The 14,363-nt window shown below is 58.0% G+C and overlaps 1 protein-coding gene across 1 annotated transcript; it reads left to right on the top strand.

Annotated features, from left to right (window-relative positions):
- Window positions 1-6: 6 nt before the first annotated feature.
- Window positions 7-11,013, top strand: LOC123017888 (zinc finger protein 282-like). The gene is made up of 6 exons (XM_044419541.1): window positions 7-3,661; window positions 4,313-4,439; window positions 5,500-5,619; window positions 6,756-6,869; window positions 8,346-8,465; window positions 10,267-11,013. The coding sequence occupies exons 1-6, from the start codon at window positions 3,065-3,067 to the stop codon at window positions 10,965-10,967; spliced, it is 1,779 nt and encodes a 592-aa protein (XP_044275476.1). The 5' UTR covers window positions 7-3,064; the 3' UTR covers window positions 10,968-11,013.
- The last annotated feature ends 3,350 nt before the right edge of the window (window positions 11,014-14,363 follow it).

Genomic DNA, 14,363 nt, shown 5'->3' with positions numbered 1-14,363 from the left:
TTTCAATGGCCTATTCTTTAAGACTGACTGACTGGATACAAGCCTTAGTTAGCTGAACTCTGTCCCTTTCGTTACCATGCTTTTGATGCTGAATACAAGCCGCAGGGTCTGTGCCAGAGTTGGGCTTGGACGCGGGGCTTCCAGGCCGGCCTCCTTGAGCCTTCACTCTGACCAAACCCGGGGGCCGTTTCGAGTGCTGCGTAAGACTGAATGAGCCGGCATCTGACCCGGCCTTCTGCAGGCAGCCCTAGGTGGGAGCAGACCGGAGCTGCCCCTGGCTGTGGCCAGCAAGCAAGCCAAGCAGGGGGGTGGCCGGGGGTGTCGTGTGGCCTGTTGGCCTTGAGCTTCCTTGCAGTTGAGTGCCCAGCTCAGCTCTTGTCTCTCTGACCCCTCTGCACTCCTGCCCCTGTTGAGACCCCACAGCCGGCTTTCTGGGCCCGGCTGACACGGCTGCCTGGCTTTCCCCTGCCCTGTGGTCACTGCAGGCACCCCTGCCCCATTCGCAAGTGTGGCATGTGGGGCCAGGGATGCAGAAACATGGCGGCTGCGTGCCCGTGGGGCGGCCAAAGCCGTGGGGCTCTAGGTGGAAGAGGGGTGGGGGGTGCGAGCCATTGCATGGCTCCTTCCCATCGGACCGGGTGGGTTGACGTTGTTGCCCCCTTGAAAGGTGGGGAGTTGTTTGGATAAGCGGGGGCACCAACTTAGGTCCTTTCACTCCCATCTGCTGAGCTGCCTCAGCTTCCTTTGCTGTTCCTTTCTAATTAGACAGCTTTCTGTTAACTTATGCCTAAACTGTTGGCTTGTTTGGACTAGGGGAGATTTTCCACATATGAAGCAAGTCTCTTCCGCCGATCCCTCCTTGCCGCCCTCGGTGCTCACCCTGGCATGACCATCACAGCTGAATTTGCTCAGGCCCTTCTGGACATAAAGGAAAATTTGGCCCGGCCAGCCTGAATTTCCAGAAAGTGGCTGTTGATTAAGCATGCTTGGACTTCAGCCCTGCCTCCTAATCCCCATCTAAAAAACCGATGGCATTTCTCAAACCCCAGATATTCTCGGATTGGTGTAACTTAGGCCAATGGTTAATTATTTTGTAAACGTTTTTGCTTGCTTTATTCGGGTTTTCACATTAATTGACTCGCTTGCCAAAAATGGGAGTTTCTGAGGGTCCTGGAAACACGGTGTTGAGAAGTGGTGAGAGACGTCTCGCCTGGCCACGTTTTCCATCTAGGACACCCTTTTGAAAGCCACTGTTTGATCTACGTAATCCAGAGCAGCTGTCCTGGATCGCATGGCTTCCAGATGCCTCCCAGATTTCCTGCTCATCAGCCATGCTGGCTGGGCATGATGGGAGCTGAAATCCAAAATGTCCAGAGTTGAGAAGGCTGGTCACAAAGGTGCAGACACCCAGGCGTTGCGAGTCTCCTCACAATCAGGGACCAGAAGCCAAAAATGCAGCTTTTTGGCTCGTTTTCACTCTGATCAGACCCGGAACCCCAAACACGAATTGGGGCCTTCCAGGGATGGGGGAGGCTCTGCCCCTTTCCCACTTGGCAGGGGCCTGATGCTGGTCAGGGAGCGATGGCCGCAATTTCTGTAGCCAGAGCGTGGTTCATTTGCTTAATGGCTCTCCGTCTTGCGGTAGGAATCACAGGTGTGTGGCTCTCGCCAGTCCAGCTGGGTCCCAAAGAAACTGGGAAAGGGTTAAAGCGCCCCTCTGCTGGGGCTCCAGCCCTGACTGGGAACCCGGTGTCTACTCCAGAATAAACACGGAAGGCATGAGAATGGAGCTGGCTTCTAGTTAATATCTGCTTTGCCCCAGAGGAAAGGAGGGGCAGGTTGCTTCGTCCATCCTGGTAGGAACCAGGGGCCGCATCCTGCAATGAGGCCAGGAGTCTGCCTTTCCAGGATGGCCACTGGAAGGGATGGAACAGGCTTCTAGCCTCTGAATGGGCTGCCGGCTCCTGCAGCCGACTTGGGATGCTGGTATGCAGTTGTTTATAGCAGAAGCAAGATGGTCCCACCCTGAGCCGTTTGCAGTAAACATTTCGAGGGGGTGGAGGTGGGGAGCCGGCCGGGTGAGCTGTGGACGAGCGTGAGCATCTGCAGCTGCGTGGACGCCACGTTGGCTTGTGGCCGGGAGCAGGGACTCAAGCGGAAGGCATTTCCGGAAAGGTGAGTCAGCCCACAGAAAGAGGCCAAGCGGAGCCGAAGTGGTGGCGGTCGCCAGGAAAGGAGGCACCTAGAAAAGAAGCCCTCCAGGTGGTTGAGCAGCAAGCGGGGGGGCCGTGCCTCCTGCATCGCGTTCCCTCCCCACATGGGTCACCTTCGTGCTGCCATCCCAACCCGGCATCTTCCAGCTATTTTGGACTACAGTTCCCACCATTCCGGGTAATTGGCCAAATGGTGGAGGCTGAGAAGAGCTGAAGGCCAGCACAACTGGAGGGCACCTGTCGGGGGTTAAGAAAGCTGCCAGATTCCTCCTGCTTTTAAGCACTGTCTGAAAGATCTGAAAAAAAGTAGCTCATTCTCGCTGCAAAGAGGCAGGTTTGAGTTAAACCTGAGCTGGAACATCCAAATTATAAAAGCAACAGATCTTGGGCACCTGAAAGGCAAACAGGCGTATTACAAGTTAAGCTTCTGTGGATTAGTTCTACCATAAATCTGATAACCTTTAAAGCTGTAGGTGAGCTCCATATTGCTGGACTACAACCCCCATCCTCTCTGGCCACTGGGCTTGCTGCCTATCGCTGATGCGAGTTGTAGGCCAAAGCGTATGGGTGCTCCAACGCTCTGTTCTGGCTGCGAGCTGCTGATGGGCTTGGGGACTCCTTGGCACGTTCCTACAGGCAGGGTCCTTTTGGTTGAGAAAGATGTGGCTTAGGAAGGTCTCTTTTGTTGGAGGCGTTAATAACCAGGCGGAAGTCCTCACTCAGCCTAACTCAGCCCTGAGCTCCCTGCAGGGCAGCACCTCGGTGGAAGAGACAGCGCTCTTCAGACCCGGCATCTCCAGGTCACAACCAGTCCGCAGCATGCTGCAGTGCTGAGGGCTGCGACCTGTTGCATGTTTAGCCAGAGGGAAGTCCCAGTCCTCTGTGTCACGCCAGGAAGTCAACATCTTTTTCTCTGCAGTTTGCAGAAGTGCTGCAGAAAAGGCTGTTTTCTCGACGGCCACCATGGCATCCTTGTGAGTGGTGGCCAGCAGAGGTTGGATCACCCGGAAAGCTCCGGGTTCCCTGACGCTCCGGTCTTCTTTCAGATCCAGGAATGGAACGTCGAGGCTCAGCACCTCATGCCCCTGCAGCCTCCCCTCGTCCCCGAGCTGAGCCACATGCGGGAGGCCCAGCTGCACACGGCCGAGGCCTCGCTCTGGAGCGTGGTGGCCACCGTCCAGGCCATGGAGAGGAAGATCGACCTGCTGGCCACGCGGCTGCTCAGCCTCGAGGGCCGGTCCGGCACCGCCGAGAAGAAGCTGCTGGACTGTGAGAAGACGACCATGGAGTTCGGGAACCAGCTGGAGAGCAAGTGGGCCGTGCTGGGCACCCTGATCCAGGAGTACGGGCTGCTGCAGCGGCGGCTGGAGAACATGGAGAACCTGCTGAAGAACCGCAACTTCTGGGTGCTGCGGCTTCCGCCAGGCGCCAAGGGAGAGATCCCCAAGGTAGCCGTAAGAAGGGGGTGTGGCAGCGGGGGGCCGGGGCATGGGGCTCTGGGAAGGGGGAAGACTACGTCCGCAGACAGGGCTGATCCGGTGCCATCCCTTCCTCTGGGCAGGAGGAAGTAGCAGGAGGTACGATCAGCCGAGAGCCGGGGCGCAGGACCTCAGACCAGAGGGGCAAAAGCAGCCCTCCGGGGGCCCCCAAAGACCACGCCCCTTCCCCGTGCCCACCCCTTCCTCCAGCCACCAACCTTCGGCTGGCTTCTTGACTCGTGAGCTGTTTTGGCACCCAGTGGAAGGTTGAAATCTCTCCTAACGCCTAGTCACCCACTGGAAGAGCTGTAACAAGCGCTGGTGTTTGGGTAACAGAAGGGAGCGTGTTGAGCCAGCCTCCGTGGCCCTGCCCTCTGTGGCATGCCAGCCCCCGAGGGCGTTCGGAAATGGCACCTGACCCGTGGGCCGGAAGCGGGGCTGCACCACGGAATCCTAAAACGCTGCCTTCCAGCAGGTCCGACTGTCTCACCTGGAATCGCTGCCCTGCCTGGCAGCCGCCCCCAGAGAAGGGGGTTTCCCATCTCCTGGTTCTTGCAGATGCTGGGAATTGCAATGCCCCCCCCCGCCCCCACCGGTGTCTGAGGGCCTTTCTGTTTGCAGATGCCGGTGACGTTTGTCGACATAGCGGTGTATTTCTCCGCCGAGGAGTGGAAGAACTTGGCCGAATGGCAGAAGGACCTGTACAACAACCTGGTGAAAGAAAACTACGAGTCTTTGCTGAGCTTAGGTAGAAGGACTTCTATTTTTATGTTATTCATTGCACTCCTGTCAGTTTCCCTCTCTCAGGGACCTCACAACAACAACCCTGTGAGGTTGGCTGGGTTGAGAGTCTGATAGGCCCCAAGTCACCCAGCTGGCCCCATGGCTGAGCGGGGACTCGAACCCGGATCTTCCGAGCTCCGGTCCGGCACTCTCGGCCTCCGCCATCCTGCCTCTCATGAGTAGTGAGTGCTGAAGCAGTTCACAGATAGGAGCTTTGTCACAACAGCCCTGTGAGGTGGGCAGGCAGGCAGTCTGCATCCTGCTCTCACACACAGGTGCGCGAAAAGCAGCTTGCTTAATTTGTGGCAGAAGCAAGACCTGCACTGAGGATCCCCAAAATCACATCTTGTGGCTGTTTTCCTTCAGTTCTGCAGTTCCAGAGCAGTTTAATTTATGCCTGAGCAGAGCTTTTGATTTTGGCCCGGGCCAGGAGGGGGACCTCAAGACCTGTGGCCCAGCTGGGCTCCTCTGGGGTCCCACATCTGCCCACTGGAGGTTCCCAGATCGCTGTGTTCCCTTCCCGTTCCAGAAGGTTGAGCAGCTCACGGGTACGGGGGCATTTTGCTCCTGCCCAACACGGGAGCCTCCCCGTGGAAAGCTCCCCAGGATCGAACTGGGCCTTCAGGCTGGCCGAGTTTCGCACCGGTGGGCAAGCAGAAGGGGGGGCGGATAAACTGCAGGCTGTTGCAGAGCGAGCCCCACTGCGGCTCCAAGCCCCATGGAATGGCCACTCGGGTGCCTGGGGATGCGTGGGCCCCCTTTTGCAGAGAGGGGCTCGGCTTTCGCCCGTTTCTGAAGGCCCCTTCGGTCGCGCCGGCTCCCCGGTTCTGCAGGCGGGATGCCGGCTCGGCTGGAGGCGCCCGGCCTTCCAGCGCCTCCCATCCTCTCCCAGCAGGAGGGGGGCCTTTGGGGTGCGCGAGGAGACCTCGACGGGAGGCACCGGGGCGGTGCGGGGGGGCGGAAGGCAGCGGGAGGGCAGCCGCCTGCCCCAGGCCCTCACGCCCCTCCCTGGGTGCCCCCCCCAGGCGCAGAGGTGAACCTTTCCAAGCCGGAGGCCCACCCCAGGATCGAGCGGGGAGCCGAGCCGTGCCTGGCCGAGCAGGAGAGCGCCAAGGAGCGGGAGATCGCCGCGGATCCCTGCGCAGGTGAGGAAGGCTGTCCGGGGCGGGGAGGGGGCGGCGAAGCCCCTCCGGGGAGCTGCGGCATGGGGCAGGCATCCCTGTGTGGAGGGCGCTCCTTCCTGACGGCTGTTAATGGGGTGGGGAACTGCCTTCGGCGTCGTCTTCTCTGCTCGCAGATGGGGGTCCCAAGGAGGGCCGGGTCTGCCGTGCCCCAAGCCAGTGCCCAAGGGGGACCCTCCGAAATGGCCCTCGCGGTTCTTTTCGGGTGCCTGCGCGGCTGTCAACGCCCTTTGGATGAGCGGCCGGCCAGCCTCTCTTTGTCTCTCGAGGAAAAAGCAAACCGCGTCCCTCTCTCCGCCCGGAATCGCTTCCCGTGCTCCAGATCAGGGGCACAGTTGGTCACGAGCGGAAGATGAGAGTCGGGAAGGGAAACGAGCCGGCACAAGCCTGAGTAGCCGCTGCAGGTGCCACAGGGCAGTAGTCCTCTAAAAGCTCTCAAAGGCCACCAAATGAAGCCCGCCGTTGTTAGCCATGGTGGTGGGTAGAACCTCCACGTTCAGTGGCAGTGTACCTTTACACTAGGGACAAATAGAGAGAGCTTTTGTCTTCATGTCCAGCACTTGGCTACCCAAATTTTCCCAATGTTTTAAGGCCTGACTGTTTTAATTGGGCTTTTATTATTGCTAATTTTAGGACGCTACGTTTTAATCATTTTTCTCTTTTCTTATATTTTGTATTGTTAAACCATCCCAAGACTTCAGTAATGGGACGGTCTACAAATGCTTTAAATACATACATGCATAAAATTAATGCTGGAAACATGGCTAGCTGAACTCCAGATGGACATTTGGGTGTTCGGTCTGGTCCAACGAGGTAATCTTTACGTCTGTAAGTCAGGTCTAGAGAGGTAGGAGGCTCTAGCAGTTCTGCTGAGGACTGGAAACTTGAATTTGAGGAGCAGTATGACAGTGAGCCGGGATGGATGTGATCAGAATGGGGGGAGAAAAGTCTTGGCATTGCAGCTTTGACCGCGCCGTGTGCCTTCGGAACGGAGATTTGGCCCCTGCCCTTCCGGAAGAGTCGCAATGAGGGCGGGGGGGGGGGCTTGCCTTCTGCTTCAGCCGGTCTGAGCGCTCCTTTCCGATTGTCTCTCCCCAAAGCAGAGCCCTTGATGGCCACCCCCGACCTCTTGACCCGCATCAAGCAGGAGGAGCCTTTCGCTGGAGGAGGGCCGTTCCCGCAGGAGCGCGGAATCCCTCCCGACCCGTGTGCAGGTGACTTGTGCGACCGCGGGATCGTGCGACGCTCCGTGGGGAACCCCGTGCCCTTGGCTGGGGTGGTGTGCTTTCGCCGCTTGCGCTTTCCTCCATGTTGCGGCAGTTGGCATGGCTGTTTTTCTCGATGCGCTTTCATTTTCTAGGGAATGTCCTGCCAGGAGGTTCTCCGGGAGCTGCGGGGAAGCCCCGTTGACCCGGTGCAGGGAGCAGGGCTGGGAGGAGCGGAAGGGCCAGCCTGGAGGGTTTCAACCAGGCCGGGCTACCCAAGCTGCAGCTTTCGTCCGCCCTTACCCCGCAGCGCACAGCAGAGGGGCTGGAGGAGGGCCTCCCGAGGTCCCGATCCGGCTGGCGGAGATTCCCCCATGAGATTCCTCTTCCCCTGTGCCCCCACCACGGATGGGGTCCTGCTTCTTCCCTGAGATATTTGTCCCGTTCTGAAAGATGGAGAAGCCTGTCTTAAGGCTTTTCTTATGGGCCAAAGAACGTTCCGGAAAAGATGCAGCTGCTTTTGGTATTTTGACTCTGCCGGTTTTGCATTCAGCCCTGACCACGTCCCTGAGGCTGCATTTGGCCCTTGAGCTGGGCGCGGCCCCACACCTCTGGGATCCCATAGGATTATCTGGCTCCCTTCCCCCTTTTAACTTCGCAAGGGCCATGTGGGGTCAGTTATGGTTTGTCCGAGGTTTAGCCGGGAAGCCTTGGACTTGGCTCTCCCTGGACCAAGCGCTGCCGGCTCATGAAAACCAGGGGCAAGGTGGAGCAGGGCCTTCTCTGCAGTGGCTCCAACTTTGTGGAAAGCGTTCCCTAGTGACATCCTTCCAAACTCAAAGCAATTCGGGGTGTTCAGTGACCAGGCGAGGGAAGAGCCGCTGCTTTTAATGCTTGCCCTTTAGTCATAGAATAAACCAATCACCCAGCAATCGTTATTTATTTATGTATTTATTTATTAAAACATTTATATGCCGCCCCATTCGCCGAAGCCTCGGGGCGGCTTACAACATAATAAAAATTACAATAATAACAATATAAAATAAATAACAATATAAAATTATATATATATTATATATAAATATATGAGTATCGGTTTGTTGGTATGAGTAGAAGGCATATTTCTGTCCCAACTTTTTCCATTCAAGGCTCCCAAGGCAGCTTCTAGAATCCTTCCCTCTGTCTGGTCCTCACAACAACCCTGTGAGGTAAATTAAGCGGCGTGTGACTTGCCTGGAGCCACCCAGGGAATGTCGCGGCCAGGCAGGGGCCGCCGCCTGGCTCTCCGGAGCCCCTGCCCCTGGCCCTGACCGCCACTCCGGCTCCGCCACGCATTACGCACCGTGCCAGGCCTGTTTTGAAGTGCGGGAAACGCGTGCGCTCGGCTCCCGTGTCCTCGCTTGCTTTGCGGCCCCGTGGCGCCTGGCCACCCGGCGCACGGCCTCCCAGCCGGCTCGCCTATCGCTCGGTGTCCTCTCTCCACAGGTGCCGAGGTCCTCATGTCCGCCCACGACTTCTTGTCGTGGATCAAGCAAGAGGAGGAGCCGTGTGTGCGCGGACACTGGGAGTCGGCGGGGAGAGACATCCTCGCAGGCCCCGGCACAGGTGAGCCGCCGCACCCGCCCGGCTGGGGAGGGCCGGAAGAGTCTGGGCGCAGGCAGGATCCGGCCGGGCAGCGGGTGAGGCAGGGCCAGGGGCCAGCCGGCCGGCCGGCCAGGGAAGCCCGAGGCTCCCCGCTCTTGCCGGATCCGCTCTGACCGGCTCTCGGGCAGGGAGGGGCTTTCCTCCCCCCTTCGGGCGCGTCCTTGTTGCTCGGCCGGGGACGTTATTTTCTGTGCCACCCCAAGCCGACCTGCTCTGGGGGGCTCGTCCCATCCAGAAAAGGCCTGATCCTGCGATGAGTGAGAAGAGAGAGGGAAGCCTTTCTACGCACACGTGCTTGGCGCAGTGACGCGGACGGGGACGCCCTCACCCACGCACACGGAGGACCTGAGGCGCCCGTCCCGGGCTCCACCATCGGCCCAGGGACGGGGGCCTGATCCTGGTAGGGGCGAGGGCGGCCCTCGCCGCATTCTCGACCCACAGCTCAGAAACAGGCAGCGCGACGCACGACCCGTGTTCTTTGCAAAACCGCCTTTGGGCGGCACGTGGCAAACGGCCGCAGAGGTTCCCTGAGGAACCTCTGAGAGCATTTCTGCTCGCGAGACCCGGAGTTTGATGCCTGCTGCCTCTGAACCGGGATCAGTGAATCTCAGACGCACGGCGCTTGGTTGGGACGGGATGGGAGAGCAGGCCTAGGCCAACTCCTGCCTGAGGCTCCCTGGATTTCCTAAATAGTACTTTTAAAATAGTACTTCGGACATCTGTTGCCCCAGAAGCGATGGCATCTGCCAGACCAGCTTCCCTTCAGAGATTCTGCTCTGGGTACACCTGCTCCCTGAGGTTGGGTGTATCGAGGGTCTTGTTTGTCGTGGCACCCAAATTTCAGAGCTCCCTCTTGGGAGTGTTCCCCAGGCAGTACCTGTACCATCTTTCAGGTCCCTTTTGTTACTGCTTCTTTTACTGGTATTTGAGGAGCCCTTGAATTCCGTTCTTCCTGCTGTTTGATATGGTTTTGCTGGTGTTCGATATAGTTGCGTTTTAATTGGATTTTGCTACTTTTTCCTTTGGTGTAAAATTTCCTGGAATTTTGACCCCATTTTTTCCCCTGGAAAGTTTGAGGGGAAAAGGAGATGTTGAGAAAAATGGAAGAACTCGCTATTGGTAGTGCTCATGGATCTAAAGTGACTTGGTTAGTTTAGGAACAGAAACTGTTTCATGTATAACTTAGTTTGCTCGTAAAATTATCATTAAAACTAAAAACCGTTCCATGCAAACTCAACCGATGTGCAATTATTGTCTCAACAAGCTACAAATTACTTCCCTGTCTGCCCCCCCTCCCCCTTGAGATCCGAGGCAGAGGTCCTGCTTCAGGACCCCTCCTGGAAAGAGGGTGCCTGCCCAGGGGAGGGCCTTCTCGGTGGGGGCTCCCCAGTTGTGGAATTCACTCCCCAGAAAGGTTTGCCAGGTGCCAATGCTTTTTTCTTTCTGGCGCCAGGTGAAAACCTTTTTATTCTCCCATTATTTTCATTCTTAATCAGTCTTAATTGTGGTTTAATATTTATCTCTGGGTGCTGTACCCTTTTTTATCTTATTTTAATTGTGCTTGTTGTAAACCGTTCCAAGATGTCAGCAGTGGGACGGTATGTGAAAGCTGTAAAAGGCAGGAGAGGAATAAACCAGTTGGACCGCCCTAGAGGGGGCAGAGCTTCTCCACAGAGCTCCGTGGATCCCACCCTCGGCCCGCCGGCGGTTCCTGGGGTGGGCCTCTGGCCTGACGCCTCCTCCCTCTCTCTCGCCTCTGCAGCCGGGGACACCATGGCGGTCAAAGCGGAGGAGCAGCGCCCCTGCCCGGAGGAGCCAGCGAGGCCCAGGGAGGCGATGTTTCCGGGAGAGCCCCCGGCGGAGACCTACGCGGGCCCCTGCGGCTCGGCCCCGCGGCCCCTGAGCCCGGCCCGCAGCAGGCCCAGCAAGCCGCTGGAGCTGGAGCAGGAGCTGCAGGGCCTCTTCGCCCCGCAGGGGCCGGCTGAGCGGCCGCACGGCTGCAGCGAGTGCGGCAAGATGTTCGGCGTGAAGAAGAGCCTGAAGGTGCACCAGCGCAGCCACCACGGCCAGGAGCGCCCCTACGAGTGCGCCGAGTGCCGCAAGAGCTTCAACTGCCACTCGGGGCTGGTGCGGCACCAGATGACGCACCGCGGCGAGCGCCCCTACAAGTGTGAGGAGTGCGGCAAGTGCTACAGCCGCAAGGAGCACCTGCAGAACCACCAGCGGCTGCACACGGGCGAGCGGCCCTTCCAGTGCCCCGTCTGCGGCAAGCGCTTCATCCGCAAGCAGAACCTGCTCAAGCACCAGCGCATCCACACGGGCGAGCGCCCCTACCAGTGCGCCGAGTGCGGGCGCAGCTTCCGCTACAAGGAGTCGCTCAAGGACCACCTGCGGACTCACAGCGTGGAGCCCCCCGCCCCCCCGCGGCTCCTGCCCCCCCTGGGCGGGGACCCGCTCTCTTGACGGCTCCCCGGCTCCCTTCGGCTCCGGGCCCCGCCCGGCCCAGTCCTCCCTGCCCCGGGGGGCCGCCGCTGCAGCACTGCCCGGATGCCGGGGGCCGAGGGGCATCGAATCAGGACGTGACCTGAGCGGGAAGCCAAGTCAAAGCTGCCTCTTGGTGGCCGGGGGAGAGGACCGGAGCGGTTGCGGGCGTTCACCGGTGGGAGCGGCGATCGCTGGACTTGTGAGGAACACCGGGGACCTCACCATTTGGCATAAGACGGTTTCTGACCCTCCTGAGGTCAGAAGGCATTGGCAGCAGCCACACCTCGGAAGCCAAACTCCAACCCCCCCTGCGCACCCCCATGTATAAAATAATACTTTATTTTGCTTGGCAGCTTCCGAAGGAAAGACGCCGATTTCGGCAGGACATGCCTGCGTGGTCTTTGGGCAGCTTCACTCGGAACGGACCTTTGCTCAAGATGGCTTCTCTTTTGGCACATGCGCAAGTTAGAACTCGGCATCCTTTCCACCCTTCTTCCCCTGGGCTGTTGGCGCATGCTCCTCACTCACATTCCACGGGGTTTGTCTGAGCTGCGGGGCCTCTTGCTCTCTCTTCCCCCCACAGTGCCTGCTTCCGGTCCTGGCCTCCACATGTTCCCCATCTCACCTTCTCCTCATCTCCCCGTCCCAGCTCATCTCTGCATTTCTCCGCCTGTAGCAAATATATTTATTCATTCTCAGTGCCATGCCCTCTCTCCTGGTTCTTCCCACAACGCTGATATTATTTTAAAATTCCTTTTAGATCATCCAGATGCAGTCTAGCTCTGTTTTTTAAAAAAAAATAAAATGGAACAAAATGATTTTTTCCAGGTGTAGTTTTATATCAGAGGTGTAAATAAAAGAGGAAAAGGAGAAGGAAGCTGTGTTTCTAATCCATTGGTTCTGGAGCACGTTTTGGGGTGAAAACCCACAGAGTTTCACAGCTGTGCAAGACTGCACCCAGGTTCACCCTATCTGAGTTCGGTGTGTTTTTGATGTGCATCTGAGAAAATGCCTTTTTAAATGTACAGCTGAAACTACGACATGGCAGTGATGAGCGAGCATTGGCAAAGATGTGGATGAAACAGGTAAAACTTCTTAGAAACATAGAAACAGTACATCAGACGGTGTCTCCTGGGCCATCTAGTCTGACCCCCAGCTCCACTCATGACATGCCCACCATGTGCATGTCCAGCCTGTCCTTGGACACTCTCCCCAATGGGGCCGCCACCACCTCCCATGGAAGCCCATTCCACACCCTCGGGGTCCTGACTGTCAGGAAGTGCTTCCTGGCATCCAAATTTAACCTCAGTTCCCTGAGCTTTGCTCTGTTGGAGCGCATCCTGCCTTCCTCTGCAGGGGAGAACAGGTCTCTACCCACCTCCGTGTGACACCCCCTCACATACCTGTATGCCAGCAACAGAGCCCCTCCGAGTCTCCTCCAGGCTGAAGAGGCCCAGTTCCCTCAGTCTCGCCTCATACCCCATCATCCCCTGCAAACCGGCCACCAACCTTGTGGCCCTTCGCTGCACTGACTCCGACCTGGCTATATCCTTCCTGTAACGAGGGGTCCAGAACTGAGCACAATACTCCAGTTGCTGGTGCACCAGAGTCATATAGAGTGGTAGTAACACCTCTCTCGATGTAGAAGCCACACTTCTGGCTATGCAACCACGGGTGGCGTTCGCCCTCTTGACCACCGCATCACACTACCAACTCAGGTTTCGCCTGCAGTCAACCAGCACCCCGAGGTCCCTTTCACAAGTGCTGCTCTCCAGCCACTTGTCCCCCAACCTGTACTTATGACACCCATTCCTATGGCCCAAGCGCAAGGCCTTGCACTTCTCCACACTGAACGCCATCCTGTTGTCTCCCGCCCACTTCCACTGTCTGTCCAGATCCTTCTGGATCCGGAGCACCTGCTCCTCAGTTGTGGCCACTGCTCCCAACTTAGCATCATCTGTGAATTTCCCACCCCCTCCAGGTCACTGATGAAAGGATTGAACAGGATCGGTCTCAGGACAGAGCCCCGGGGGACCCCGCGTTCCGCTGGCTGCCGTCCCGATGATTCCCCTCTAAGAGGAGGAGCTGCTGTTGATCTTTGCTGACTGGGCAAGTAGCAGACCTGGGTTTGTGGGGGAGTTTGCTAGCAGCCCCCACCCCTCGGCCCCACCTCAGCCGCGGAGCCAGCCAAGCGCTGGTCGTTTGGGAACATCCGTGTGTGTGGAAGAACGTCAACCTCGTGTTGTCCCTGTAAGGCTGTCAAATTGTGTGTGACAACTGGACCTTTGTGTCAGAGCATCAGAACCCGCAATTCTGTGCCCACTTAGCTGCAAGTGATCAATCCACAGATCACTGCAATTAAACGACGCTTGCTCCTGGGGAGGAAAGCCATGGCAAATCTGGACAGCATACTAAAAAGCAGAGACATTGCTGCCGAGAAAAGTGCGTACAGTCAAGGCGACGGTTTTCCCAGTGCTTTTTTTGTAAAAAAAAAAAAAAGGTGCCGGAACTCACGTCTTGGGGTCACACTTTTACACTAAAAAAGATTTCCAATTCACCAACGTTTTTTGAAATAAAGAACTTGTTTCCCTTTTGCACGGAGCCAGTCACTACACACACACAAACATAATGGTCGCCGCCGGCAGTGAGCACACAGCGCGCAACCACACGACCGATCCCAAGCCGAGCAGCGCCCCAAGCCGAGCAGCACCCTCACAACCGACACACAAGCAGCCCGCAGGCACAATGTTAATGATTTTTGCCGCCGACCTGCTATGCCCGACAAGGCGATTCACAATCACTTGGAAAAATCCGTCAAAAAAGGGTGCCGGAACGCCGTTCTGGTGCGTTCCGTGACAAAAAATAGCCCTGGGTTTTCCCAGCTGCAATGCATGGCTGTGAAAGTTGGACCACGAGGAAGGCCGAGCGCCGGAGAACTGATGCCAAGGCCTCGCAGTCTCTCCTCGCAGGGCGGTATTTCCAGACCCCGGATCATCGGCGTGGCCCTCCTCTGGACCCTTTCCAGTATTTCTGCATCTCTCTTGAATCCTGGTGGCCAGGATATTCCAGGTGAGGCTGACTCGTGAGGAGCGGCGGGGAACGCCTCCTCCTCCTCGTGATCTGTGAGTAATACTTCCGTTAATGCCTCCCGAAACGGCGCTTGCCCTTTCGGTGGCCGCGTCGCGCTGCGGGCTCGTATGCAGCCGCCTGGCCACAGTGCCTCCGGGGCCCCGCGCTCTCGCGGCCCCGCCGAGCCCCGCGCTCCCCCGCTGCGTCGCCGGGCGCGCCTCCCGGCCGGATCCCCCCCCGCCCGCTTGGCCGCCCGCGCCGGCGGCGGCGCGATCCAACGGGCGGCCGCCCTCCCCGGGAGCGGGC

Source organism: Varanus komodoensis, unplaced genomic scaffold (genome assembly GCF_004798865.1).
Source record: "Varanus komodoensis strain SLA01 unplaced genomic scaffold, ASM479886v1 scaffold104, whole genome shotgun sequence".
Classification (NCBI taxonomy): domain Eukaryota; kingdom Metazoa; phylum Chordata; class Lepidosauria; order Squamata; family Varanidae; genus Varanus; species Varanus komodoensis.
This window is presented reverse-complemented; position numbering and strand designations above follow the sequence as displayed.